This window comes from Cibotium barometz, chromosome 55, assembly GCF_041138505.1.
Source record: "Cibotium barometz isolate CiBa-2024 chromosome 55, ASM4113850v1, whole genome shotgun sequence".
NCBI classification, from domain to species: domain Eukaryota; kingdom Viridiplantae; phylum Streptophyta; class Polypodiopsida; order Cyatheales; family Cibotiaceae; genus Cibotium; species Cibotium barometz.
The window spans coordinates 5,449,408-5,477,348 of record NC_141100.1 but is presented as its reverse complement, the minus strand read 5'-3'; the positions used below and the strand labels follow the sequence as shown (position 1 = coordinate 5,477,348).

The following is a 27,941-nucleotide window of genomic DNA, read 5'->3' as shown; positions in this document are numbered from 1 at the left end:
AAGAAACGCCTTGAGACCAACTCAATGAAATTTACAGTCCACTTTATTGATGTGTAGTGAACATAAAGAATCAAAGATCAACTTGATATCGGAGGTGTACAAAATTGAGATCTGGTGGACTGTTACATCTCAGCTACACCATGGCTGATGCATGCTACATCATGAGTGTTCTTCAAGTTCTGTCAAAATCATGAACAGAAAGAGTGGGGAAACCTCCCTCTTAAGAGAGCTGATTGAACACATTGTAGAGATGGAGAATTGATAAAAACCCATGCCCCCATAGCCAACCACGTGATGATGAATTGATGAACACCCATGATGACACAAGCCAATGCCATGTAATGATGAACACACATCATCACACGAGCCAATGATTTTCCAGAACATGGGGAGATCTTCAAGGTTCCTGCAAACCTTGATGCATCCTTGAATGCGAGCAGGAGCTAGCCATGACAATACAAGGATCTCTCATGCGTCTGCTTCGTTTGTTGCAAAAGCAGGGAAGAAGCTATGCAAGGCACTCCTCAGGATTAGCATAGAAGTAGTCCTCTTCTTTTGGCCGGTCAGGAATCACATTTCGCCTCGTTGGGGTGCCCATTTGTTGGCTGTGATATTCTGTCACAGCCGAGGAGAAATCATCCCACGTCAAGTAACCACTCTGATATTGATCAACCAGCTCCACGAGCTTTCTGCGGTCCAATAGTATAGTTTTCTTATAGCCCAAGAATCTGTGGATGTACCCCACATGTTAGTGGCAGTATAAAGACATAAAGTGCACAATCAGGGCCCCAACAAACACTACAAAGAAGGCCATTCTTTTTACTACCTGCGATGGCCTTCCACAACCTTGGCCATGTTTCCATCATAGGTGGGCACAAACACGTCACTTTCAATTGCTACCAGATAATCCAGAGCAGCCATCTGAGAAGAATGGTTTTGGAAGGGCTTCAGATCTTCTGGACCCAAAATCATCTCTTTCCGAACCTACAAAAGCACATTACCTTGTAAATAGCAAGCAGCTTTGAAAACCTTGCTGGAATTCACCATAAAACAGCATGGAAACATATAAATAGAACCATCATGGTTAGTGTTAACCAAATTGTCGGCAATACATGACATAGACAGACAGGCTTATAGTGGAATGAGAATTAGGGATGCAGATAGACAGGTTAGGTGCACCCCTGTGATGGGTTCCAAGTCCTTACAGCAGTTGCTACGAGGACAACAAGCTGGGAGCACTGGGGCAAGTTTGGACAGCAGAGAGGGGGCAGACCCAGCATGATCATATGAACAGAAAAGGAGAGTTTGAACTTTGAGCACCCTTAGGCAGCCCCAGTCAGGCAGGCACCCAAAGCCTGGCCAGGACTGTGGGCATGTGAAAAAGACTTAAATGAGGGGCAAATAGGGTGTCTCTTCATTCTTCAGTCCTGAAGCAGGAACTGCTCCATGCAGCTCCCATGCCACGCAGGAGACACTTGGCATTAACCATTCTCTAGTGCACGTGTGCGTGCGTGCGTGAGAGGAGAGAAAACATACAATGTTTGGATAAGCTTCATACAACGGAGCCATCCTCCTCTCACTTCCATAAATCTCACCAGCTGCAATATATATCTGTGTGTTATTCTCGAACCCTAGTGCTTTTAGAATAAGCATGGTTTCCTCCGGGGTTAGAGGACATAAGCCATCCAATCTTTTCTGTTCAGAATCTATAACTTTCTCTTTCCACCAAGGATATGCATACCTGAAAGCACCACCACATGAAAATAAGGACACTATGTTCAAACCATTAACCCAACAGAATATAATGTGCATAAATGCAGACCTCATTTTTGTCAGCTCATCTGCCTCTGCATCAGTACACCCATGAGTGCAGCCGGAAAACGCCAGCATGTCCATCTCATACCGCAAATGGAGCACCAAAAAAGGCCCTTTGGCTTGCAGGAACTTCACTAGATTTTGACCCAACTCTTCAATACGAGGAGTGAACTTGAGAGCTTCAAAATTGACTTTACAACGGAGTTTCTGCATCTCTAAAGGCAGGCCACTATTGGCCAAGCGTGTATCCGTTTTGCTAAAACGGAGAACTTTCTGCTTCTTCACCAGGGGAAGTATCTGCAATATGGAGATTGTTAGAACCCAAGTTTGGTAGGCTCAACACACACCACCACATTAGTACAACTAACAGTTGTTGTAATTTATATTTTGTTCCAATGGCAAACATGTTCCGACTCATCCTCGGGTACACCGCCTTCACACAAACAATCAAACCCATCCAAGCACACATCCCTCAAAGTGCTCCCATCCTTACTAACCTGATTCAAGTAGTATGACTCATTGGACCAGCTAACTGGAGGCATGGACATTATGTCACCTGCCACAATTTTTTCATGAAATTTGGAGGGAAGCTGTTTGAGTATCCTCACTTCATCCCGTAGTGACTCTATAAAATGGCTGGTGTCAAAAATGTCTCCAAAATCACTGTCAAATCAAAAAGCTGGTTCAAGATATGAAGACATAATCAATTATGCACTCCAACAAAATAAGATTAGGTTAAAACGAATCTTGCATGCATCTCTCTCTCTCTCTCTCTCATTGGGGCTTAAAAACAATCCAACAAAATTAAGACACAACTAGACGGGAACTTGATAAGTCTGCATGCATTCTATCCAGATGTGTCAGTACCCTAAACTCGATTAAGCAGCAATCCATCTCCTTAAACATAACTGACAAATCTGTGGCAGCACCCTAAACTCAATTAGCTTACGATTTAATTTCTTCATTAAAACATAAACAATCAAACACAAGCTAACAAAGCTCTCCTTGGGGAGTGTGCAGTTCAGACTTCGAGAAGCCTGTCATTCACGAAGAGTTATTCTCTCTATTTAAGGCACCAAAATGCTCTTCAGGATTTATTAATTAATTTAAGTGGGCGTAAATTTAAGTGGCCGCCAAGTTCGGACTCCATTCCACGTGGCCTTTTGCATGTCTTTTTTTGTGGCGGTCGTCGTCGTTGCCCTTCTCGGAGGCACGTGCTGATGTTTGTCGTTGTTGGTCGATGGTGGTCCTGCAGAGGCGCATGCTCATACTTCTCGTTGCCGGTCGATGGTGTTCCAGCAGCTGCTTCTCGTTGTTGGTCGATGGTGGTCCATCATCTGCTCGGCTCCTCCAGATGCTTCTGATCATTTTCGTTGGGATGCTTTGTGCTGCTTGTCGCCTTCTCCCAATTTGTTCTCCGCTTCTGGATGGCACCCACTTTTCGAGGAGACGGCCTCCCCGTCCTCCCCTTTGTTCTTCCCTTGCTTTTCGTGGCGCCTGGCTAGCTTCTTGCACCTTCTACAATTGCCCATCTTTTGTTCTCCATGCAGCGTGGCCTCCGGATCGATGTTTCTTTTCTCGTGCTGTTAGTGGCTTCTAACAAACTTATTGAGGCCTCGATCACGATAGGCATTGGGAATGGTGACATTGACGTCTCGAATTAGGACCCTCTTTAAGAGTTTGTAGGCATGGAGTGCCTCAAAGAAATGTTCACATTGGAGAAAGGTGAAACACTCAACCACCTTCATTTCCAAATGGTGGTCACCATTTTTGAGAAGTATTGGCAAACTCATTAAAAGATATATGCAATGGGATTTCTTTAAACCACAAGGAGGATTAGTTATGTGTAGAGGATTGCGTCAAGTGCGCATGCATGCACACTTTCAAGGCATGTTGGGGTTCTGCATGAAAGATCTACACAAAAATCATTGAAAGTTCTTCTACCATAATGTTTCGTGTGAAGAAATTACTCATGCCTGGGAGTTGCCGAGATTGCAACAACCCAATGCCTCTATTATCCTGCACAAACTGTATGCCCAAATAGTAGTGTACGAGCCCCAAAATAGACATGTCAAATGTCTGTTGCAGTATCTCTTTAAAAGCTGCAATTTTGTCATCATTTGATCCCATGAGTAAGAGATCATCTACATAAAGACTGATGACCAGCAGATCTTTCTCTTCTTTCTTTACATACAAAGTGGCTTCAGATGGACTGTTCACAAATCCTTGAGTGAGTAGGAAAGCATCTATCTTTGCATACCAAGCTCGTGGAGCTTGTTTCAAACCATACAAGGCCTTTTTCAGCCTGCATACTTTCCCTTCATGATCATGTTCTGCAAAACCTATGGGCTGATATACATAAACTTCCTCCTCGAGGTCCCCATGTAGGAAAGCAGTCTTGATGTCCAACTGGTGAACAACCCAACCACGATGTGCAGCCAATGCAATGACACACCTTAGTGTCGACATACGGGATGTAGGAGCAAATGTCTCCTCATAATCAATGCCCTTCTTCTGTGCATAGCCCTTTGCAACTAGACGGGCTTTGTACCTGTCAATGGATCCATCTGCATGTCTTTTCAACTTATAGACCCACTTAGTACCAATGGCTTTCTTGCCTTTGGGCAGATCAACCAAATCCCATGTTTGATTCCTTTTAATAGAATCAAGCTCATCCTACATGGCTTTGTTCCAATGCACATTGTCTCGTGCATCCACAAATGAATCAGGCTCATCATCATCCTGTAAACTAGCTGCCATAACCATATTCAAATCCATGATGTGTGCATGCTCATTGGTCCGTGTCTCCCTACGAGTACGACCAGCAAGAGGACCCTCTAGATGGCTGTCCTGTAATGTCCTCAAATACCATCTAGGTATGTGTCTAACCTGTGGTGCCTGCTACCCCATATTTGGTTCAGCTTCTGGCTCAATTTGCTACTGAACTTCTGCACCACCTTCATGATTTGCTGGTTGTTCTGTACCCTCATGAGTTGGATCACCAACTGTGGAATGAAACTCCATAGGTAGTAGACCTTAAAACACATCATTTTCAGCCTGATTTGCATCATAACCAGCCATGGATATTTCTAATTTTTCATCAAAAATCACATTCCGACTAGTGAATATCTTCCTGGATAGTGGGTCATATAACCGGTAGCCCTTGCTCTCACGGCTATACCCAACAAAAATGCATTTTGTGGCTTTATCATCCAACTTCCTCCTCAATTCTTTTGGTATGTGTGCATATGCAAGACACCCAAAAGTACGAAAATGTGATACCGAAGGCTTGCGGCCATGCCAAGCCTCAAAAGGAGTAATGGAAACCAATGCCTTTGTGGGACATCGATTCAAAATATGACAAGCACACATGACAGCTTCCACTCAAAAGATATGTGGTAGCTTCTTTGCCTTTAGCATACATCTCGCCATCTCCATGAGTGACCGATTCTTCCTTTCTGCAACCCCATTCTGCTGTGGAGTATAAGGAGTAGTATACTGATGTTTTATACCTCTACTCTCAAGAAAGGAATTCAACATGTGTGACATATATCCCCCCCCCTCGGTCAGAACGGAGAGTCTTAACCTTGCATCCTGACTTTGTTTCAGCAAGTGCTACAAAGGCTAAAAATGCATCATATACCTGTGATTTCTATGTCAAAGGATAGACCCAGCATATACGAGAGAAGTCATCAATAAATGTAGCAAAATAGAAGCAACCTCCTAATGACTTCGTCTGCATGGGACCACAAAGATCACTGTGTATAAGCTGCAACTTTGCAGTTGCTCGTAGAGCCTGATCACGTGGGAAGGAAAACCGATGCATTTTTTCCAAAATACATCCTTCACAAATGTGATCTGGTGGCTTCTCCATAAGAGGTAGGTCTGTAAACATGTTATGTCGCTACATAAGCATAAGACTACCAAAATTTACATGCCCCATGTGAGCATGCCATAACTCCGCATCAACCATAGCTGGAGTAAGAGTGAATGCATTATAAGCAGACTGATCCATTGGCTGAAATGCATCCAGCTGATAAAGTCCATGACATAATGTACCAGTAAGCATCAAGGTCAAAGCATTAGCTTTGTCTCTGACCATGCATTTGTCATCATCAAAGTGGACTTGCATACCACAATGTGCTAAAGAAGAAATGGACAACAAATTCTTCTTTATCCCTGGTACATATAAGGCATCTGTGAGGCGAAGAATAGAGCCATCAATGGCTGTGAGCTGAATCTCCCCAATGCCACGAACTGGATATGAAGCATTGTTGGCACACTGAACACTTTTGCCAACAGGGGCAGGGCCAACATGACAAAACAAATCCCTACGAGATGTGATATGCTTTGAAGCACCACTATCAAAATACCAAGTACATGCATGCTCTGTCATACTGAGTGCCTGTGAAGACCAAGAGGCATCATAGCTGCATGTATAGAAACAGTAATCCCTGTCCTCAACAAAAGAAGCAGTCTCTCGAGGAGCTTTAGAGGCATCATTTACAGACATGCTAGATTCCTTTGCCTTCTCTTTGACAATCCTCTTTCTATACTCTGTGATGTAGTGACCTGGCTTCTTACAGTAATGACATTTGCCCTTCTTCTTGGGCTGTCCATCACCTTTCTTGGTATCTTGAGATGAACCACCATCACTTGAATTCTGATTTGAACTCTTTGGCTGAGATTTGCCTTTCCCCTTTTGACCTGTAAGTAAATGCTTGTTCAGTACTTGTGTTCATATTCATATTCTTCCTGATTTGCTCTTCTTGTAGCAAGAGAGCAACAAGTTCCTGATACTTAAGGGGTTCAACAGCATTCCTCATGCTGAGGTTCAAAGAGGTATGAAAAGCCAAGTAAGATCTTGGCAAAGAGTTCAAGATGGTGGACACAAGCTGTGTCTCAGGAATAATCTCATCCACATTGATGAGTTGCTCTCTCAAATCCTGCAGCCTGTTTAAGTGGCTAGACATATCATCTCCTTCATGCATTTTCTGATTTTCCAGCTCTCTTTTCAAAAACGAGATCCGAGCCTCATTACGAGCAGCATACATCTGCTCCAAAGTCACCCATGCATTCCGTGAAGAGCCAGCTGAACGAATATGAGGTATAATAGACCTCTGTAGTACTGACAATGCAATGAGTGACAAGGCTTGTACATCTCTGGCATCCCATGTCTTCTGAGCATTTGTTCTTTGAACAGGCAATGGCTGACCTGGTGCCTGTACCTGTTGTCCTCGTCCACGAGCACCCCCTTGGGGAGGAGTGTCTGGAGCGAATGGACCTGGACGTGGTTCATCACCACTAACAAAATCCCAAAGACCTTTTGCCACGAGCACATTTCTCAGCATAAAACTCCACAAGGAGTAGTTCGTGCCGAACAATTTGTCTTCCTTAGAAAAATACGTGAATACATCACTCTGCTGTTGATTTGCCATTATGCCAATGCACAATGTTGTACCTGTGTATCAAAAAACCCAATAGCAAGAACCTTGAAAGCAACTGTACTCCACTGAATACAGCTAACCCAAATCTCAATCCTCTAAATGTGCAAAACAATGCACCACTAACTGAGTAGAGTAGCACAAATGGCTTACACAATGCCAAAATGCCCAAAAAATGCCCAAAGTTACTGCACCCAAAACCTTGCAAGAAACCTGTAGAGATTTCTTTGCAAGAAAATCTGCTTGTATCTGCCAGAAGATTTTCACAGAGAAAAATGCCCAAATTTCAAAACTTGTAAAGCTTACCACAACTGTACGGAGCAGGTTCTGGTGTCCTGTAAGAAACAAGTACAGTCGACTGTACTGTGCAAGTACACAGCAATTGCACTCGTGGTACTGTACGGAAGTAGGTACCAGTGCTGTATGGAAGCAGGTACGGAAGCTGCAGTCGACTGTTGACTTCAAATATGCGCAGCAGGTACAGTCGACTGGTACTGAACAGGTACGCAAACAGGTCGCCTGTACGGAATGATGCACGTGCACGTCGCCTGTACGAACAGCTGTACGACTGTCTGTGCAAGACAGTACTACTGTCTGCGCAGGTGTGTACCGAGGTTGACGGCGCTGTCTGCGCAAGACAGTACTACTGTCTGCGCAGGTGTGTACCGAGGTTGACGGTGCTGTCTGCGCAAGACAGTACTACTGTCTGCGCAGGTGTGTACCGAGGTTGACGGCGCTGTCTACGCAGGTGTGAAACAGTACGGGCAGGCACAGTGTACAGAGCAGGACAGTAACCTGTACGGTGCTGTGTAGCTGTCGGCGAGCTTGTACGGACAGCTGCAGGGTACGGGCTGTTGCAGGCGAAGCTGTACGGGCAGTTGCAGGCGAAGCTAATGAAGATGGCCTGTACGGATGGTGGTGTGGAACAGTACGGGCAGGGCAAGGGGTTGCTCTGATACCAAATGAAGGCTTTCAGCTATTAGGGTTAGGGTTTGGAGGTACTGCAAACACAAACGTAGAGAGCAGAGAGAGAGAACACGACTCTTGTTGTATTCAGTATGATAATGTGAAGTACAATAGCCACATAATGAAGTGGCCTAAAAGATGTGTTCACATGTCCGGCCATAAAGTGTGCCGGGTGGACCAAAACACTTATAAACTGTTATAAGTGAAACTAAGCTAAACTGGGGGAAAAAACCTCCACTAATTGAAATAAAAAGTACCCCAGTAATCTACTGATGATCACTAGCACTCCTCTGGGTGCATACACAGCATAAAACCCAGCAATCGTGACAATGAAGAACATGAAGCAGGAACCAATCGTCAAAATCCAATTGTGATAGATGCTGAGGAAGGAGCGTCATGAAAAAGAAGGCTTCAGCAACACATACTTCTCAATGCAACAGAAAAACAGCGAGGTTCAAGCAAGCAATCATCAATGGCGATGACTATGTCCCTTTGTCACCTAATATTCGCAGATATACGGGTGTTCCAAGAGAAGATGCTTGTTTTGTCTAGATTAACAGTTTGTAGTGTGGCTTTCGATGTAAAAATGAACAGTCTATTTGTCTTGGAGTGCTCTTCTATCACTGTAAATCCAATTATGGATGTATATATAAATACACGTGCTCTTGTAGTCACAATACCTAACTTCTTCAAGTTGATATTCCTTCTTTTTCGTTCGAAAAGGCGTGTGGCTTCTAAAATTTAGGCTGCTCTTGGTAAATTATATTTGGTAATCATTTGTTGTACACTTAAACCTTTGTATAATAAGTGGTTCTCCACATGCCAAGAAATGCACACCAAATAAAAACATGAACATGCACACCAAACAAAATATTGTTTTGCATTTCCATTAAATATATTCTGTGAGTTTTTCAAGAATAAGAGTGTTTTTCCAAGGTTTTATTTTTGCATGTAATGATTAATGCTTGAAAAAGTTAAAGAACTGATGACCCTTGCCAATGAGGTGATAGTTCAAGTGGTGAAGGTGTTTGCCTACGACCAAGACGTCCTGGGTTCAAAACCTCCCTTGGTGCTTCCTCAGCGGCATCACCTACGGGTGGATAAATAAGCGCCTATGGGCAGTGAAATTTGATAACTATGGGAGAATCTTGGGCCAAAGGCTAGTTGAAAAAAAAAAACGATGACCTTCCTATAGTACAGTCGAGTCAAATTTTTATGAAAAGCATATAAATATATAATATAGGTCTTCAATGTTAATAATAAAATAATTTATGTCAGCGTTTAGTTTTTTTAATCAAATTTCCATAAATTAAATTTATATATATTAACATACAACGAACTACCTATCAAACAAATAGACGCTCTACTAACAATCTCTTGCAAGAGGTGATTGCTTTTGTAACTTCTTCTGTTTACTCTTTATATACAATTTATTTCTCAATAATAAATCTGTTTTAGTTTTGAAAAACTACACTCCTCAACGTCGGAAAAAAAAAAGATCGTAGGAAGAAGTCAACAATGGAAAGGTAGTTTTCCACGAAAAAAAATCAAGAAAAGACAAGTTCAAGAAATTACACCAAACAATCTATTAATATGTGTGTATATGTATATATATGTGTGCATATATATATGTGTGCATGTGTATATATATACACACACACACACATATATGTATGTGTATGTATATATGTATGTATGTGTATACATACATACATACATACATACATACATACATATATATATATATATATATATATATATATATATATATATGTATGTATGTATGTATGTATGTATGTATGTATGTATGTATGTATGTATATATATACAACTGTAATACGCGAAAGCTTCGGAGAAGGATCGGTACTTCAAAACTCAGAAATCAGCACTCTTTTCGCGACGGAATTAATGCACAAACTGAAAGGACATGTGCAAAAAATAGAGAGAGAAGAGGGAGATGGAAAGGACACAGTATTGGGTCCCAATTACCCTCTATAGGGCCCCCACCACGGATGGTGTATTTGCTTCATTAGAATGATGTAAATCTGAAAACAAATACAAGAAACTTGACCTTTTCTTGGCTGGAAAATCCTGCCCTTGACCTTCAGAAGTCCACCCCTTTGCTTGGCAATCTCCTTGGCTTGACTGGCCCTTGATTGGCTTGAGCACTGGTGAAAACTAAGATGAATGATGGAATTATGGCTCTCTTCTATTTATACTACCCTTCAGGGGCAGGCGGCCAGCATAAGGGCAGGCGGCCAGCATTAGTTATGTCCCATGACTGGATATTCAGCAATTAATGCTGAAAAATCCCAATAAATGCTGGAAAAATTCCCATAATTCCTGTGCATCACTTCCTCGGTGGCTGGACATCAAGCGCCTGCTTCTTAAGGGCTGGGCACATCTTTTGCCCATAATCCCAAAGCTGGGCAGCCTGTATGGGCTGCCCTATACCTGCCCTACAGCCATTTAAAGGCTGTATGCTCCTGAAAATAGCCTTATCTTTGCCCAAGGGCTGTCCCACAGCCCTTACATGGCTGGTGGGTCCAGCCTGGGCCTTCCTGGCCCTCATGGGGATGGTTTCACACCATTCCCATGCCCAAACTAATCTCCGGGGTAGCCCTATGGGCTGGCCCCTTGTCCTAAACATAATCTACTCAGTGATCTGGACCATACCAGATACACAGAACCACTGACATCATTCTAGAGGGAGACTCACAGAGCGGACTAGCACTGTTTCATGTGCACGACAGTGCACACCTGACCTTAGACTCTTGTGCAGGACAATGCACACCTAACCTCGGACATCTGAGATGGATCCCTGGCTAACTCGTCCCGGACTGGGCTCACATGGGACCAATTCACCATCCCAGGTCCTACACCTTCTGTACAGAAATGTCTACATGGCATCCAAGTGCGGGATGCACGTGACATCCTCTTCTGCTTAACTTGACGGAAGCTGCATAGCCTCTAAATAATCCGTTAATAATGCCGCATAGTCTTCGAAAAATTCTTTGTCGAGCCATACCGCTTCATGAGTTCCTCGGTCCTGAAACTTCGTGAGGAACTGTCGTAGTCTTCGGCCTGAGCCATACTTGAAACGGTGCAGAAGGATCTGTTCTGGAACCATTACTTCTGCTTCATCAACAATGTCTGGTTCCGCTTCGTCTTTGACCTCTGAAGGGGGTGGACCTGCATATGGCTTTAACCAACTGACATGAAATACATTGTGCATAGTCCAACTCAGAGGTAGCTTTAACTGCATAGACACCTCATTAATCTTTTTCCGGATGGGAAATGGTCCGAAGCTCCTGAAAGACAACTTTGGACATCGCTTGCCCACTTGCTTCAATCTTTGCTTCATAATCCGAAGATACACCCAATCCCCTTCCGAAAACTTCATGTCCCTTTGGTCTTTATTGGCCTGTCGAGCGTAGGCCTCTTGCGCTTTAGCCAATCTGTCTTTAACGGACTCTAGGATCTCCTGGTAAGACTCCGTCACTCTGTTCGCCTCCGGTACTGAAGACGAAGTCCAAGTTAACAACGACTGGAAAGGCCTTCCAAACGCTGCCTCATATGGAGTCCTGCCAATAGCTGAAGAAAAAGAGTCATTCAAAACAGCTTGAACTAAAGGCAAAAACGATTCCCACTTACCTTGCTGATCGTGGACATAACACTTCAGCACATCAAAGGCCAACTGGTTGTATATCTCTGTCTGGCCATCTGTCTGTGGGTGGAATGCACTGGAAAAATTCAGCTTAGTACCAAAATTATCAAACAATGCCCTCCAAAAATGACTGGTAAACTTGGCATCTCGGTCTGACAGTATGGTTCTAGGAATCCCGCCAATCGGGTACCAATGCCGAATGAATAACTGGATAACATTCTCGGCGGTCACATTGGCCGTGCTCACCACGAAAGCTGTGGAGGCGACGGCGGCCTTTGGAGGCTTCTTCGGACAATCCCGAGAAGTATGTCCATCTACCCTCCTTGTACTGAGAAAGCTCCTCAGCACTCAACTTGCCACCTGTCTTGCCTGCCTCCGCTTTCTGGTCTGGAGTAAGCTTAGACGCATTGTTCGAGTTCTTGGAGCCAGAGGCTCCCGGGCTCTGTCCTGGGGAAGATCCCGTCTGGTTCTAGCTTTTGCCCCCCAAGGCGTTAGCCTTGGGAGAAGCCGGCTCGGAAGTTTTGGGCTTGCCACCATTGTGTTTCATTTTTGCACTCTGCACAAGCGAGAGTGCGTCCTCAAAGGTGGCTGGCCTAAACATACGCACCTCCCATTGGATTTGCGTATCCAGGCCATGCAAAAACTGCCCTTTCTTGTCCGAATCAGATAAGCCTAATTGTAGACACAAGGTCGAAATTTTATTGGCAAACTGAAAGACTGGTTGCGCATTCTGACGCGCTCCCCTGAACTCGTCTTCGAGTCGCTCAAGGTAGTGGGGCGGTAGAAACCGCTGCTTAAGGTCGCGGACGAACTCGTCCCACACATAAGCTGCCATACCTGCTTTGGTGTGGGCATGAGCCCACTGAGTCCACCAAGGAATGGCCTCACCTTCCAAGTACCAACTAGCTAAGATCACTTTGTCAATATCTGTTTTCCTAACTGCGGCAAAGTAAGCTTCATATTGATGTAACCATGAATAAAGAGTTGTGGGATCGAGTTTACCATTATACTTACTGAAATTCATTTTCTCGAGAAAATGATTCGAGGGTGCCACCGGTGTAAATCTGGCGTCCAAAGCTCTGAGGTAACGCTCGTGTTCCACACATCGCAAGGCGTCGTCTTCTCATTGTCGGATCTCCAATGCACGCATCTGCATCTCAAGCAAGGAGTTTGGCTGCGGCTGTGACCCAGCGAGAGGGTCCTTGTGACGAGGATCTGGTATCTGGGATACGGAAGGAGAGGGAGGAGGAGATGGAAAACGCGACGCTAGAGAGCGAGAACGCTCCTCCAGAGCCAAGATCCGCGCCTTCTGCTCATCCAACTTGGCTGTCTGGTCTGCGATTGCTCGCATCATCTGCTGGAACATGTCTGTGACACTCAAGCCGGGTGCCCTGGCTGGGCTGCCTGGTGCACTCTGGTTCCATGGTTCTGGTTCTCTCTCGTCGTCGAAACTCGCCATAGCGGGAAAATGCAATTCCTTTCCAGAACGCAATCTGACCATCCACTATCTGTGTGGGAGACTTCCGGAGGCTTCCGGAGGCTAAAAACCAACCGTCCTTCGAGGGACAGGAGTCACTCCGAAAGGGGTAGTCCACCGGTGTCTAAAAACCAACCACACGAGCGAAAAAAATTTCTAGTTTTCTTTGCTGAATCTTTGTCCTTGAAGTAGGCTCTGATACCACTGTAATATGCGGAAGCTTTGGAGAAGGATCGGTACTTCAAAACTCAGAAATCAGCACTCTTTTCGCGACAGAATAAACGCACAATCTGAAAGGAGATGTGCAGAAAATAGAAAGAAGGGGGAGATGGAGAAGACACAGTATTGGGTCCCAATTACCCTCTATAGGGCCCCCACCACGGATGGTGTATTTGCTCTATTAGAATGATGTAAATCTAAAAACAAATACAAGAAACTTGACCTTTTCTTGGCTGGAAAATCCTGCCCTTGACCTTCAGAAGTCCACCCCTTTGCTTGGCAATCTCCTTGGCTTGACTGGCCCTTGATTGGCTTGAGCACTTGGTGAAAACTGAGATGAAAGATGGAATTATGGCTCTCTTCTATTTATACTACCCTTCAGAGGCAGTCGGCCAGTATAAGGGCAGGCGGCCAACATCAGTTATGTCCCACGACTGGATATTCAGCAATTAATGCTGAAAAATCCCATTAAATGCTGGAAAAATTCCCATAATTCCTGCGCATCACTTCCTCGGTGGCTGAACATCAAGCGCATGCTTCTTAAGGGCTGGGCACATCTTTTGCCCATAATCCCAAAGCTGGGCAGCCTGTATGGGCTGCCCCACACCTGCCCTACAGCCATTTAAAGGCTGTATGCTCCTGAAAATAGCCTTATCTTTGCCCAAGGGCTGTCCCACAGCCCTTACATGGCTGGTGGGTCCAGCCTGGGCCTTCCTGGCCCTCATGGGGATGGTTTCACACCATTCCTATGCCCATACTAATCTTCGGGGTAGCCCTATGGGCTGGCCCCTTGTCCTAAACATAATCTACTCAGTGATCCGGTACCATACCAGATACACAGAACCACTGACATCATTCTAGAGGGAGACTCACAGCGCGGACTGGCGCTGTTTCATGTGCAGGACAGTGCACACCTGACCTTAGACTCCTGTGCAAGACAATGCACACCTGACCTCGGACATCTGAGATGGATCCCTGGCTGACTCGTCCCGGACTGGGCTCACATGGGACCAGTTCACCATCCCAGGTCCTCAACCTTCTGTACAGAAATGTCTACGTGGCATCCAAGTGCGGGATGCACGTGACAACAACTTATGCAGAATGATCAAAAGACAAAGTACTTGATGCAAGAGAGATGGAGAACAATACTAAACCAAAGTTACAAACTCTCATCCATGAGCTCTGGCAAGGAGCTTTGATGTGGCAATCTAGGTGTCTAGACTCTAGGAGGATGTGATGCACAACAAGGGTACATCAAAGCTCCGGCAAGGAGCTTTGATGCCGGAGCTTTGATGCGGCGATCTAGGTAGACTTTTGAAGGAGGATGTGATGCACAACAAGGGTGCACAATGCAGTCTAATCACAATGACCTCAATATGACTAAGGCAGCTGCCGAACTTGCCTATATAAAGTACCCAGGGTCGGTCCAGCCCGAGGTATACATCGGATGTATTTCAACACCCCCATCCCAGTTGGTCATGTCCACTCCCGGCTAGTTTAGGTGTGAACACACCTTACTCACGGGCATTTTTCCCCTGTGACTAGACACGTTTTTTCCCCGTGTGAACACACTTATGTTTGTTGGGCCCTTTGCCCTAAGCTACTTTATGTACTTACTTGTACTTTCATTTTATCATTATTGAGTACATCTTTTCCAGCACTCGTGTTTCTCTGTGCTTGAGGTTGTGTGCGTGTGTGTGTTTGTGCGCGCGCGCGCGCAAGCTAGATGCCCTCCTACCCAACATTGGTCTCAAAGCACGGTGCTACAAGGGTTAGGATTACCCCCATTGCCCTTGAGCTTCTCCACTTGCTTGAGCCTATTGCACACATTAGAGAATTAGGGTTGGGATTTCTGAGCATTAGGGTTAGGGCTTCTCCCTGCATCCTGCATTAGGGCTTTTGAGCATTAGGGTTAGGGTTTTCCCTATTGCCCTCTGCATCAGCCCTCAGCTGCCCTGCCCCTGCCCTCAGATCCGTCATCGCCCCTGCGCCGCCCTGCATCGTACGACGCTGCCCAACGCCACCCGTCGCGCCTCCCAGTTTTGCTACAACCGCCTTGCGCCGACTTGTACTGCGCCGACTGCACCCTCAGAACTGCACCACCCAGTCCACTGTCACCGCCTACCTCAGATCCCTCATATCTACGCTGTCGCTGCCTTTACCTTCAATTCTGCGCTGCCTGCTGCAGCCTATACACTACGCCGCCTTGCAGCTGCTGTCCTGTACTGCCCAGTTGTCCTTCCTGCAATGTCTACGCCCAACAACCTGCCTTGCACAGTACAAATCTGCGATTGCTGTTCATCCTGCACGTGTACCTGCACACTACAAAATTTGGGGCATTTGAAATTTTTCAAAAATTTCAGCCCTTAGAGATTTCAGGTTTGTGGGATTTGCAAATTTTGACCTAAAATTGCTAAAAATTAGTAAATTAGTTGCATTAATTTTGGGGCTTTTGACCATTGAGCCTGCAATTGCAACATTGGCACACATTGGCATTGATTGCAACAGATTTGGTGCATAATTGCACTAGAAATTTGGGGATATTGCAAAAATTCGCACTATTTGCAAGCAATTTTGGGTGTTACAGGCACATTTACTTGGCATTGGGACATTTCTCCCAATTTTTTGGGCATTACAGCATTTGGTACAGGTGACAATTGCTTTAGCAAATTTACAGGTGCAAATCCGGTTCAGATTTGGTCTAATTGGCTGCCTAAAAATTGGGGCTTTTCTACATTGAGCCCATTTTTGCAACATTCAACTAATTTACCTTTGATTTTGCCAAGATTTGAACACTTGCAGCTTTTACAGGTGTCAGCTGATCGTGTTTTTCACGGCACGTATACATTTGTGGTTTGCTGCAGTATATGTATGCCATAGTGGACACTTTGACAGATTTGCATCATCATGCAATACTTGTTGCAAATTTGGGACATGCATATGTATTTCTTGTGGTGAAGGAGTTCCCTTTCAGTCCATTGATTATCTTGCTATTTATCTCCCGCATTCTTACACTTTTGCTGGACATTGCCTACTTGTGGTGACTTGTGACAGATTTGTTGTGTTGTCATGGCCAACAATAATAATGACCTCTTTGGAATGCTCTCTCAAGTGCGTGTGTGAGAGCATATCTTGATACAGAGTTCTACACTCACTATTGGGCACTGATGACGTTAATGGGGATGTCGTAGTATCTAGTCCATACTATGCATAATGGAGTTGATAGTTATATGTTGACTACCATGAGTATATAACATGCACGTTCCTAAAAGGTGAATTCGGGCATGTTCCTAGGTTCATCTAGGTATATAATTCAATCGTATTAGCGGACATGCAAATTTCACATTGTGAAGTTTTTGTCCAGGTTGCGGCCAGTTGATATTGTGCTAATTCTTTCCATCTTTAGTGGTGCATTTGCCCTATCAGCTACTTATTTGCTGTACTAATTCTTTCTATTTGCTACTTCCCTTAGTGCTAGGTTTCATTATGGTTGAGTCTGCCCTGCATCTCCGGAGGTTTGACAGAAACTCAGTACGAAGGGCTTTGTGTGAATATATGCTCTTCTGTGTGTGTGTGTGTGTGTGTGTGGAGTGTGTGTGTGAGAGCATATCTTGATACAACAGAGTTCTACACCCATTATTGGGCACTGATGACGTTAGTGGGGATGTCGTAGTATCTAATCCATACTATGCATAATGGAGTGGATAGTTATATAGTCTTGTGGGTTGACTATCATGAGTATATAACATGCACGTTCCTAAAAGGTGAATTTGGGTATGTTCCTAGATTCATCTAGGTATATATACATACATACATATATGTATGTATATGTATATACATTTATATGTATGTATATGTATATACCTATACATACATGTGTGTATATATATATATATATATATATATATATATACATACATACATACATACATACATACATACATACATACATACATACATACATACATACATACATACATACATACATACATACATACATACATACATACATACATACATACATACATACATACATACATACATACATATATATACGTATACATATATGTTGGAAATTAATGATCCACCCTTGTAATTGTAACTTTGCACATTACGACGTGCTCTATTTTGTGAGGTTTTCTTTATGAGGAATAGCTGTTTTAGTGAGCACATGAGCGTTCGATAATTTCTAGTTAAGCCGTTGGATATTGGCCATATATGGCTGGATGGTTAGGAGGCAACTTACGTAGACTTACGAAGTAGGATGTGCCAAAGTCATGCAACAACAGGAGCACGCACACCACCCTAGGGCACTCAACAACGTTGGTGGTTGGGCTCCCATCTCCTAGTCGTTGCTCCCTCCCAAAAACCCGGTTGGAGGAGATATCTACGACAAGGTGCCACCACACCCTATATATGGCTCTTCGACTGCCCATGCTCTTGCATATGGGATAATCCACCACAACTTCTAGTCATGCAATAACCCGAGAGTAGCTACGAGAATGGCCTCCTCCAACACCCTCCTCCAATTCAAGCACCTTGATCAAACAGAGGTTAGGACCACACAGCCCGAGCTGTGATACCATGTCAAAGTCACGCAGCAACATCACACACACCACTCTAGGGCACTGAGCAACGTCGGTGGTTGGGCTCCCATCTCCTAGCCATTGCTCCCTCCCAAAAACCTGGCCGGAGGAGATATATATGACAAGGTGCCACCACACCGTATATATGGCTCTTCGACTTCCCATGCTCTTGCATATGGGATAATCCACCACAACTTCTAGTCATGCGATAACCCGAGAGTAGCTACGAAAATTGCAACCTCCATTGTGGTACACGATCACAGTCCTTTATGTGGATGACCTCATTTTGATGAGGCATCAGGAGGAGAAGATCCAACAGATGAAGGAGATGTTGAGTTCAGAGTTTGAAATGACAGACCTTGGGCTTAGCATTTTTGTTAGGACTAAGATTTGGCAAGAGCTAGATTGCATCTTCATTTCTGAGTAGAAGTATGCCAGGAGAAATATAGAAGGCATTTGGTATGGCCAAGTGCAAGTGAGTGGGGACCCCTATGAGGTTGATGCGAAGTTGTCTACAGAAGACATTTTTGTACTCGTGAATGGAGTACAAAATGTTGGTGGGGAGTTTAATCTTCTTGTGTAATCCACGGATGTGCATCAGCTTTGTAGTTAGTATATTGAGAAGGTTCTGAATCAGCCTGGGAGAACCATGGAAAGGTAGGGATTGTTGGGTAGGAGGGCAGCTGGCCTGTGCACACACACACACACAACCTCAAGTAGAGAGAAACGTGAGTGCTGGAAAAGATGTACTCAATAATGATAAAATGAAAGTACAAGTGTACATAAAGTAGTGTAGGGCAAAGTGCCCAACACACATAAGTGTGTTCACAGGGGAAAAAAACCTGTCCAATCATGGAAAAAATGCCTGTGAGTAAGCTGTGTTCACACTTGAACCAGTCGGGAGTGGACATGACCAACAAACCCCCCTCAAGTGAACGGTGTGAACGGGAAGCATGGTAATAAAGCTGTGAATGCTGCCTTGCACTATGCTCCACATTAAGAGTGATCAAGAGAGATCACGATGGCAAAGATGAACTGCAATGCCAATGGGAAAAGCGAGCACTATATGACGGGGAAAAGGAGAATCCACAATGTCAGTGTGCTAATGCTAGAGCACATAGTACATAAATGCATCACCTGAAATGCATGTCAAAGATCATGTGCATCAAATCAAGAGGCATCGCATAATACCCCCCTGAAGGCAAGCATCCAAATGCCAAGCTGAACTACATGTAATCCACATCCATGACAACAAGAGAGCAAAGCATAGCTTTGTAACTGCACCAGTGATGAGCATAAGAAGAGGTAGCAGATATACGCATGTGTAAAGGCAACAGGATCTAGAAGTCATGCCTGTGAGACATGCAATGTAAGCTACAAGAGAAAAACTCATCAATGGAGGATCTGATGAGAAAAAAGCAATGGTAGGGCTGATAAAAGTAAAAATTCAGCAATGGAAAAAGCTGAAAATCGGGAGAAAAAGTGGGGGCTTGAGGCGGGCATAAGCCAATACTATGAGAGGATGGGTAAACTCTCAGCGATGCCATGATCAATGGCATGTATGGCAAGTGTAAAGATGCATAATCCCACAATGAATAATATACATTTGACATGTCAAATCCATGAGGACAAGCCAACACTGGCCAAGTGTGTAAAAGGCACTCCCAGTAAACATCACATGTGAGAAAGTGACAATGTCAACACTATAGAAACAATCCCACTGCAAGGGAAAAACAACATAAAAGGTAACTCCAATAGACATCACATAAGAGAAAGCGTCTAGCATAGACAAGCGTAAGGGTCAACAAGCATAAGTGACCACGAGGCATCACCAACTGCATGTGGGCAAGAAAATCCCCTTCGAAATGCATCTGGTAGACAATGCATACCAAGGAGTACAGACTATAGAGCATAGTTATAGAGCATACTCATCAAAAGCAATGGCATCAGAAGACATCTCTGCAGGTGATGAAGATGTAAGGGTCAAGGTTGATACATGTTTAGCCAAATTGGCCTGATTTGCACTCGTGGAAGAAGATGCCAGCTTCTTCTTTTTTTCACTCTCAATACGCTTCCTGCATTCCTCTATAACGTGCCCTGTTTTCTTGCAATAATTACAACGCTTTTTCTTTTCAGGCTTGTCCTCTGTCTTGGGAGAATCCGATGGGCTAGGTTTAGACCCAGATCTATTCCCACGAAAGGGAGCAGCCATTGTTGACTCAGCAGACATCATGTTGTTCCTATTGGAACGAGATTGCTCTTCACTGACCAAGAGAGTCACAAGGTTGTCAAAAGTGACCGCATTAGGTGCATTGCCAGCCAACAACGGCAAAGTGGTGCCAAATGTCTGCTAAGAGTCAGGCAAATTACGCAAAACTGTTTGAACAAGATAGCCACCTGTCAAGACTTCATCAATGTTAATGAGCTGCTCTCGTAGGTCTTTCACATGCGTAAGGTACTGATCGTCATTGCGACCTGAATACAATGCCACCAAGTTTCCTAGCACCCTTTGTAGTGGTGTAGGAACAAATGTGCGGAATGATATGCCCGTGGCATGAGAGAGCAATCAACGCATGGGCCCGAGCATCCCTAGCATCCCAAGTACGCTGCTGCTAAGTAGGAGGAGGACGAGGAGGTGGACTTGCAGGAGGGTGAGCGGGAATCACTTCACCTTCCACTGGAGCAAGTGCAAGAGGACGCTCCTCAGTGCATGCATGTATGTATGTATGTATGTATGTATGTATATATAATCACATTACCTATAAGACTTTAGACAGTTACAATTGATAAACCTAAGGTAAAGTTTGATATTACACATTTTCCACAAAACACTAACCACAAGACTACCATCCAGGCTTAACCCCTCTTTGTTGAGTATCTAACCTCTCATAGTTGGGACAAGTCAAGAGTCAACTCCTAGAAGGTCTTTAGGTTATCACCAAAGGTCACATAGATTTGTACAGTCATCTTTGACACTTTTTGTACTATATAATATACTAAAAATATAGCTATCTCTCTCTATCTTTGTTGGTGATTTGCATCAAGGTTCCTATTCGATTGCTTAGGACAAAAAGAAACAAATAGAGCTTCCGTCCATGTGACTGTATCTCTACTTGTGCATTTGTATGTGTGTTGCTACCTTTGTCTCCACTCCAACAATTAGTATTACAACAAGTTCTCTTGGCTTTTGCCAAAGTCATTTGCTCTCGTCATCACCTCCTCGAGCTACTCTTCTGATTGAGCTATTCTCTTAGGTGGAGAAGGCGTACCTCTTGGCTTTTGCCAAAGTCGTTTACTCTCATCATCACGTCCTCAAGCTACTCTTTTGATTGAGCTATTCTCTTAGGTGAAGAAGGCGTACCCTTGAGACTATTGTTAACAATAACAATTTTTGCAACTTTCGAACTATTTTAGGTGCGATCCGAGACCTATTTCCTTATTGTGTAAGGTTTCTACAGATATTCCGCGGGAGTGTCAATTAAAACTATCTTTGTTCGATTTTAGATTTTCTATAGTGTAGCAGCATAAATTTGGTGTCCAGACATTGTGTGCATATGCCATAAGTGTTACAAGGCCCTCATCGCTACTTTCTCCGTCTCGTCGTCGATATCGTATCTTCGAGCTCATTATCAATAGCTTCATCAACATCATCATCATTATCATCGACATTTCTATACTCTACACTGTCATTTTTCACACTTCGAAGATCTTGTCATCACATCAATGATTTGTTGGCAACCATCTTGGTTGCATTTAGTGAGCATTGATAGTACTGGCAGGTTGTTGAGATATTTAATTTTGTGTCAAAGATTCATTATTAGCAAGATGAAATGATAGTAGACAGTGATGTATTTGGGATGCTTTCCGCTAAGGATAAGCTTGATGGGACAAACTACCCGTTGTGGTCCTATATGATGCATAATGTATTGGTTGTCAAAGGGATTTGAAATGTTGTTATTGGCATTGAGCCATGCCTTGTCTCGCCTCCGCACCTCTCACTCACAATGGAACAAGGTAGCTAGGATGGCAAGGATGCACAGGCACATGCATTGGTAGCACTTTCTATAAAAAGTAGCATTATTCCTCATTTTTCCTCGTTTAAAACTGCCAAGCAGGCTAGGGATGTGCTTGATGTGCTTTACCAAGTGTGTAACAAGACACGTGTGGCCTACTTGTGTACGCAGTTAGAGTCTGAGCATATGAATGAGGGACTCCATGGATGGGTTTCTCACAAGAATTGAAGATCTCAGAGAACAGCTTGCATGTGTTGATGAGGCCTATCCGGATAGTTCATTGATGTCTATTGTTCTCACAGCTTTACTGAATTCATACTATGGTTTTGCATCCACACTTTGGCCTATAATGAGGCCTATCCGCACAATTCACTAGCGTCTATTGTCCTCACAACTTTACCGGATTTATATCATGGTTTTGCATCCACACTTCAGCTTTACTGGATTCATACCATGGTTTTGCATCCTAATGCCCTTACGTTTGGTAAGGTTGTTGCAGTGCTCTTGGTTTTTGTTTTGGATTTTAAGTTTTTTGTTTTTTGAATTTTGCATGATTTTTCTCTTAGGTTTGGCATCGCATTGCATGTATTTAAGTAACCAAGTTATCCACAATAAGAGACCGTCTTTTGCATCATCTTCTATCACGATTATGATTTTGTTGCACTCTCATGTATGCTCTCATAGCTAGGTTCTTTAGTTCCAACATGTATAAGCTAATGTCAAAAGAGAAATCCCAACAAAATGAACTAGTGTGTGTGTAGGAGATTAGGCATTCGCTGCTAGTCAAAAAGTTAAAGGTAAAGCTTTCTCTCAGCGTGACTACAAGATAAAGACAGAATCAGCCCAATCTTCTGGCAAGGATGCCGAGAAAAGGAATAATAAGCCTAAGAAGAAAGGTAAATGCAACTATTGTCAAAAGCCAAGCCATTATATCAATGAATGCAAAAAAAAAAGGCTAGAAAAGAAGAAGAAAAGATCCTGCATGGCTATGGCTGACGCATCAACACCAAGTGTTGAAAAGAAGGAGTCGGTGAACTATGCACATGATGATTGAGTATTCATTGCGCATTGTAGTTATGACCCTTCTATCCATAATGTAGACATGTCATCGACGGATCACCATGTCTAGTATTTTAATAGATGCTCGCAAACACATTACTTCTCAGCGTGGCTTAATTTTCTTCCTTGAGTATGGTCCTTACATGTGCAAACAACTCCTCGTATCGAGTGAAAGAAGTTGGTATAGTTATACTCCCTACTGCAAATGGTGGAACAATCACTCTCTCAAAAGCCCTGTTTATGCCAAGCATTAAAAAGGACTTGATGTTAGTCTCTACCATTACTAGGGCAAGCCTAGTGGTCATATTTGTTGATAATAGGTCTATAGTTCATGAACGGAGTGATGGAGACATCACTTTGGTATCGGATACTCTAAGCCATGGGCTTTACACATTAGACAAGTATACGAGGTTGGTACATAATGCTTGTTCAATTACTCCTACACGTACTATAAGTACCGTGAAGCTATGGCATGCCTACTTTGGCCACTGGCTACAATTTGGTATATTATTGCATTGGTAGTGCATCATGGATAAAAAGTACATTAGTTGTATCAAGACTACCTTCTTAAATAGTGATTTGCATAAGGAGATTTATGTATCTCAACCTCGAGGTTTTGTTTAGAAGGGACAAGAGTCCAAAGTATGCAAGGTAAGAAAAGCTTTTTTTATTGGTCATCGTTTTATATGTTGATGACATGTTGCTCACAAGCCCTAATAAGGAGAAGATTTTAGCCTTCAAGGCTAAATTACATGTATCATTTGAGATGATAGGTTTGGACAATCAAAGTATATGCAAAGACTACTTACATGGTTTGGTCTTAGAGACCGTAAGCATGTTGCTATACCAGTACAGACAGGTGCTCAACTCAGTCTCCAAGATGAGTTGAACCATTTGGTGCATCACTTTATTAGCAAACCGACAATGGCCACTTTGAGCTATAAAGCTAAGAATAGAAAAACTTTTACAACAATTTTGGAGAGTGTGTGGCAACTCACATGCCTTTTAACAAATCTTAGTATTGAACAGCAATCTCCAATCTCCATCTTCATTGACAACCAAAAAGCATTGGATGTTACAAGTAACCTAGTGTTTCATGCTCGTACAAAGCAAATTGAGGTACGTTAGCATTATGTCAAAGAGTAAGAAAGATTAGCTTGACTTATGTCTTTACACACGACATTGTGGCAAAAATGTTCACGAGGCTCTCTCATAAGAGATCAAAAGCTTTTTCCAAAGCCTTGGGCTTCTTGCCATTCGGAGATCAATTAGTCACATGATACTTGTACATGTTCACATCATCACTAAAGGAGGATCTGTAGCCATTTATATGGTAGTGGTGTGTGGACATAGGCTAATACTGAGCCGGGACACTTTTATCCTCCTTATGAGGTTTTTTCCTCGAGCATTTTTATACACTCATGAGTATGTGTAAGTGACTTTATCATGTCACTTCACTTATTCTCATCAATCCACTTTGAGTGTCGTGGTCTTTAGTATCTCATGCTCCTTAGTATCTCTACTCATTACTAGATCCGTGTGTTGCTACCTTTGTCTCCACTCCTATATATATATATCCTTCAATGAATTGACCTTATGCCTTCTCTCTACACGTTAAAGACTATTGTATGGTGCTGTCGGGTTCACTTGATATTATAATATAAGGAATCTTTCAAAACACTAATTGCGGCTTCAAATTGCAATTCCATTTGCTTGGTTGCGATGGTTGGTTCACACAGGTCTAAGAGCCACTCCCCACCCAGGGGGGACGATGGAGAGAAAAGGGGGAAAGGGAGTCCCCCGCACCCCCGATGCTAGTGGGGGAAGAAATGGTTCCGGCTGAATTTGTGGAGCATTATTTAGTTTTTCACTGGTGCAGACCTTCAAATCACTCGCAACTCCCACTAAACCTTCATATTTCTGAGGTTTAGTGGGGGCTTCCAAAATTCTAGGAAAAAGGGTACTCTCTCCATATTTGGGAGGAAATTCAACCCCAGTGACCCTGCAAAGCCATGGTGGGACGTGGCTCTAAAACTGAAGTTCTATTAAGTGAGCTATACGACTGTTCATGAGTTGTCGATCCTTCCCTAGGAGCAAGAGAGTTTATTATTACTCTAGAAATGCAAGAGAGGTTAGATAGGACATCGGGTGGGGTACCTTCGTTTATTGATGAGAAATGAATAGTTTTTAATTAATCTGTAACTCTGCATGAAAGGAGACGATGATGAGACCACTCCTCATAATTCTGTTTTTTTATGCTGACAGGATGATCTCCTTGGAAGAAAGTCCACACAGCCTTTAGACTTAGATACAGACTAGCAGAATATTGGGACCCCTACCATTTGGCACGTTTGGAGGTCACATTATACAGAGACCAACTGGGAAGGGATTTGCAACTTATTAATTCCCAATGTCGCAGGTCACTCTGAACAAATCTGTTTTTAATGTTGTTTCAACCATCTGAAAGATGGTTTTCATCGATGACTGCTGCAATGTGCCTTTAACCAGCACAAGGAAGCCCTAGCTTGGACGATGACTATTACGTATGAGTAGATCCTGTATTGACATGGTATAATAGGAAGTGCATGAAAAGCATCAACAATAGCATTCGATCAGAAGCTTACCTTGGGTCTGCCCAGAATGAAGCTTTGTCGAGCTCTGGTACAACCAATGTCAAATTGAGATGCCTGGCGATGGCAACCATGTCACATATCTGCCAACCAGATAAGAGAGGGTAAGGTGGGAGTGAAGTAGCGATGCACGATGGGTATGCGGGAGGGAATACGAAAGCTTACTGCGGCACGCATCTGGTTGAGCCCTCCGTTGCAAGAGACGAGCAAGTAGCCATTGTTTTTGTACATTCCTGATAGCAATGCAGGTCAAGAAATTCATTACAGCAGTGACGAGAGAGGTGAAGAAAAGGGCTTTAATCAAGGTGCAGAGGTTCACCTAAGCAAATGGGGATTAATTAATTCAGCAGAAATGCAAAGGTTGGGGGGGATTTGATCAGAAAATTTGCTTACTGGGAAGGCGCGGGGGGGCGAGATCGGAGGTGAGGATGGAGGGTGCTGTTGTAGAAGAGAAATCGGAAGAAGCGAGACGGTGGTGGTTGTTGTTGAAGTCGCGGCTGTTGAGGCAAGGCGGCCAAGCCTTGAGGAGGAGGAGGGGATGCCATAGCTGTGCGAGGGCCATGAGCTGGATGAGACAAGTCCAGAGAAGAATGCTGGTGCTCAGCCTAATCAGCCAAACGTGCAGCCGCGAGCGTGGCAGCCTCCCGCCCACCCTGCCACCTGTTGCCGCGGCTACGTTCAGCTGGCCTTCCAGGGCGTGCAAATCCACCTCTTGTAGCCACTCCCAGGGCGACGCTTTGCCGTGGTGAGCGAGAGGAGGATGTTTGGCGTGAATCATGCTGATGAAGAGGAAGCGGGAAGGGAGATGGTGAGGCGGGCGGGACAGGCTTATGAACTAAAAGAGCAAAGCAACGCAAGCGTCACACGGTCTCTCTCTCTCTCTCTCTCTCTCTCTCTCTTTCTCAGGGCCGTGAGCTTCAATCCCTCCCCTTGCTCTTGCTTCACCCCATCCTGTGTTGCTTCTCTCTCTCTCTCTCTCTCTCTCTCTCTCTCTCTCTCTGTCTGCGCGTTGTGGCTTCGCGTGACCGGTCGACGGATCGGTTACCTGTCGAAATGGATGCCAACAAACTATTCGAGAATCAGTTATTCGCAGCGCCAACAAACTTCGACGGATTCACCACACACAGGCACCTCTCTCTCTCTCTCTCTCTCTCTCTCTCTCTCTCTCTAGCCTGGCGTAATCAGCCTATCTCTGCACCCGCGCGCGCGGGCTCCTTTCTTGAATGCGCCGTTCTTTGCCTCGCCCCTTTCTTGGCTTGCGCCGGAAGAATCTGCTCAGTCCACCCCGGCCGCTCAGAACGCAATGACGCGTGAAGAAGCCGGCGAGGCAAGACTTACAAGACCAGTTGAGTTTTTTTCTCCCTTTCTCTTTGACAAAGGGCCGCGCTACGCCAATCACAAACGATGCCGTAGTGTCGGCCGGTTGAAATGCAGGTTCGCAGATGCGAGAGAGAGGGGGAGGAGAGGCTAAGGCGACGGCGATGGCCTCGCCTCCTCTTAGCGTTCTGTGCACCAAGCACACTCCTTCCTAGCTATCTATGTGTGAGCTTTTTCCACAAAATGGAGGCCGGGTCTCTCCCCCTGAGCTCTTCCTGTCTCTGGTAAACGTTTTCCCGTTTCTCTCAATCCCCAATGCTATCCCCTTTATTTTTCTTTTCATAGGTTTGTTTCCACAACGTCTCACCCCTTTCGCAATCGCCAGCACAGGACTCTCTCTGTCTTTCTCTCTCTTGCATAGATCCACGTGGACATTTTACCCATCTACCATTACATTTTACCTATCCAAAGAAAGGAACCTCGCAACCCAAAGCATCCCCACGTCTCACAAATTAAAACCAAAGCCAACCCACGTCTCACAAAATCATGCTAAAAGTTTATCAAAGGATATTTTCATCGCTTCTAGGATTCAACCTAGTTGCCTGGCAGATGCATTGTGTGATGCAGTGGCGCTGGAACGAGTGGAAGAAAGGAAAAACTCAAAACTGTCCTCCGTGGCAGGGACCACAGACGGCAGAGCAAGCCTTCCTTCAGCTCTGCTCATCATCCGTTCTTTTCTACCAGCTGT

The 27,941-nt window shown here is 44.2% G+C and overlaps 1 protein-coding gene across 1 annotated transcript; it reads right to left on the bottom strand.

Annotated features, from left to right (window-relative positions):
- Positions 1–21: 21 nt before the first annotated feature.
- LOC147607280 (rhamnogalacturonan I rhamnosyltransferase 1-like) lies at positions 22–27,941 on the bottom strand. Its single transcript, XM_086790826.1, has 8 exons — positions 26,270–27,941; positions 26,042–26,109; positions 25,871–25,959; positions 2,313–2,478; positions 1,823–2,112; positions 1,537–1,741; positions 827–984; positions 22–728 (listed from the first exon to the last, which is right to left on the bottom strand). Exons 1-8 carry the CDS (start codon positions 26,652–26,654, stop codon positions 509–511), a joined length of 1,581 nt encoding a protein of 526 aa, XP_086646952.1. The 5' UTR covers positions 26,655–27,941; the 3' UTR covers positions 22–508.

What these genes read in the sequence shown, in the direction of transcription:
- LOC147607280 (XM_086790826.1), bottom strand. Translation starts at nt 26,654, where the DNA reads ATGATTCACGCCAAACATCCTCCTCTCGCTCACCACGGCAAAGCGTCG. An exon ending in TCAACCAGATGCGTGCCGCA is followed by an intron (nt 25,960 to 26,041) that starts GTAAGCTTTCGT and finishes TCTGGTTGGCAG; the next exon opens with ATATGTGACATGGTTGCCAT. An exon ending in GTTGTGGAAGGCCATCGCAG is followed by an intron (nt 729 to 826) that starts GTAGTAAAAAGA and finishes GTACATCCACAG; the next exon opens with ATTCTTGGGCTATAAGAAAA.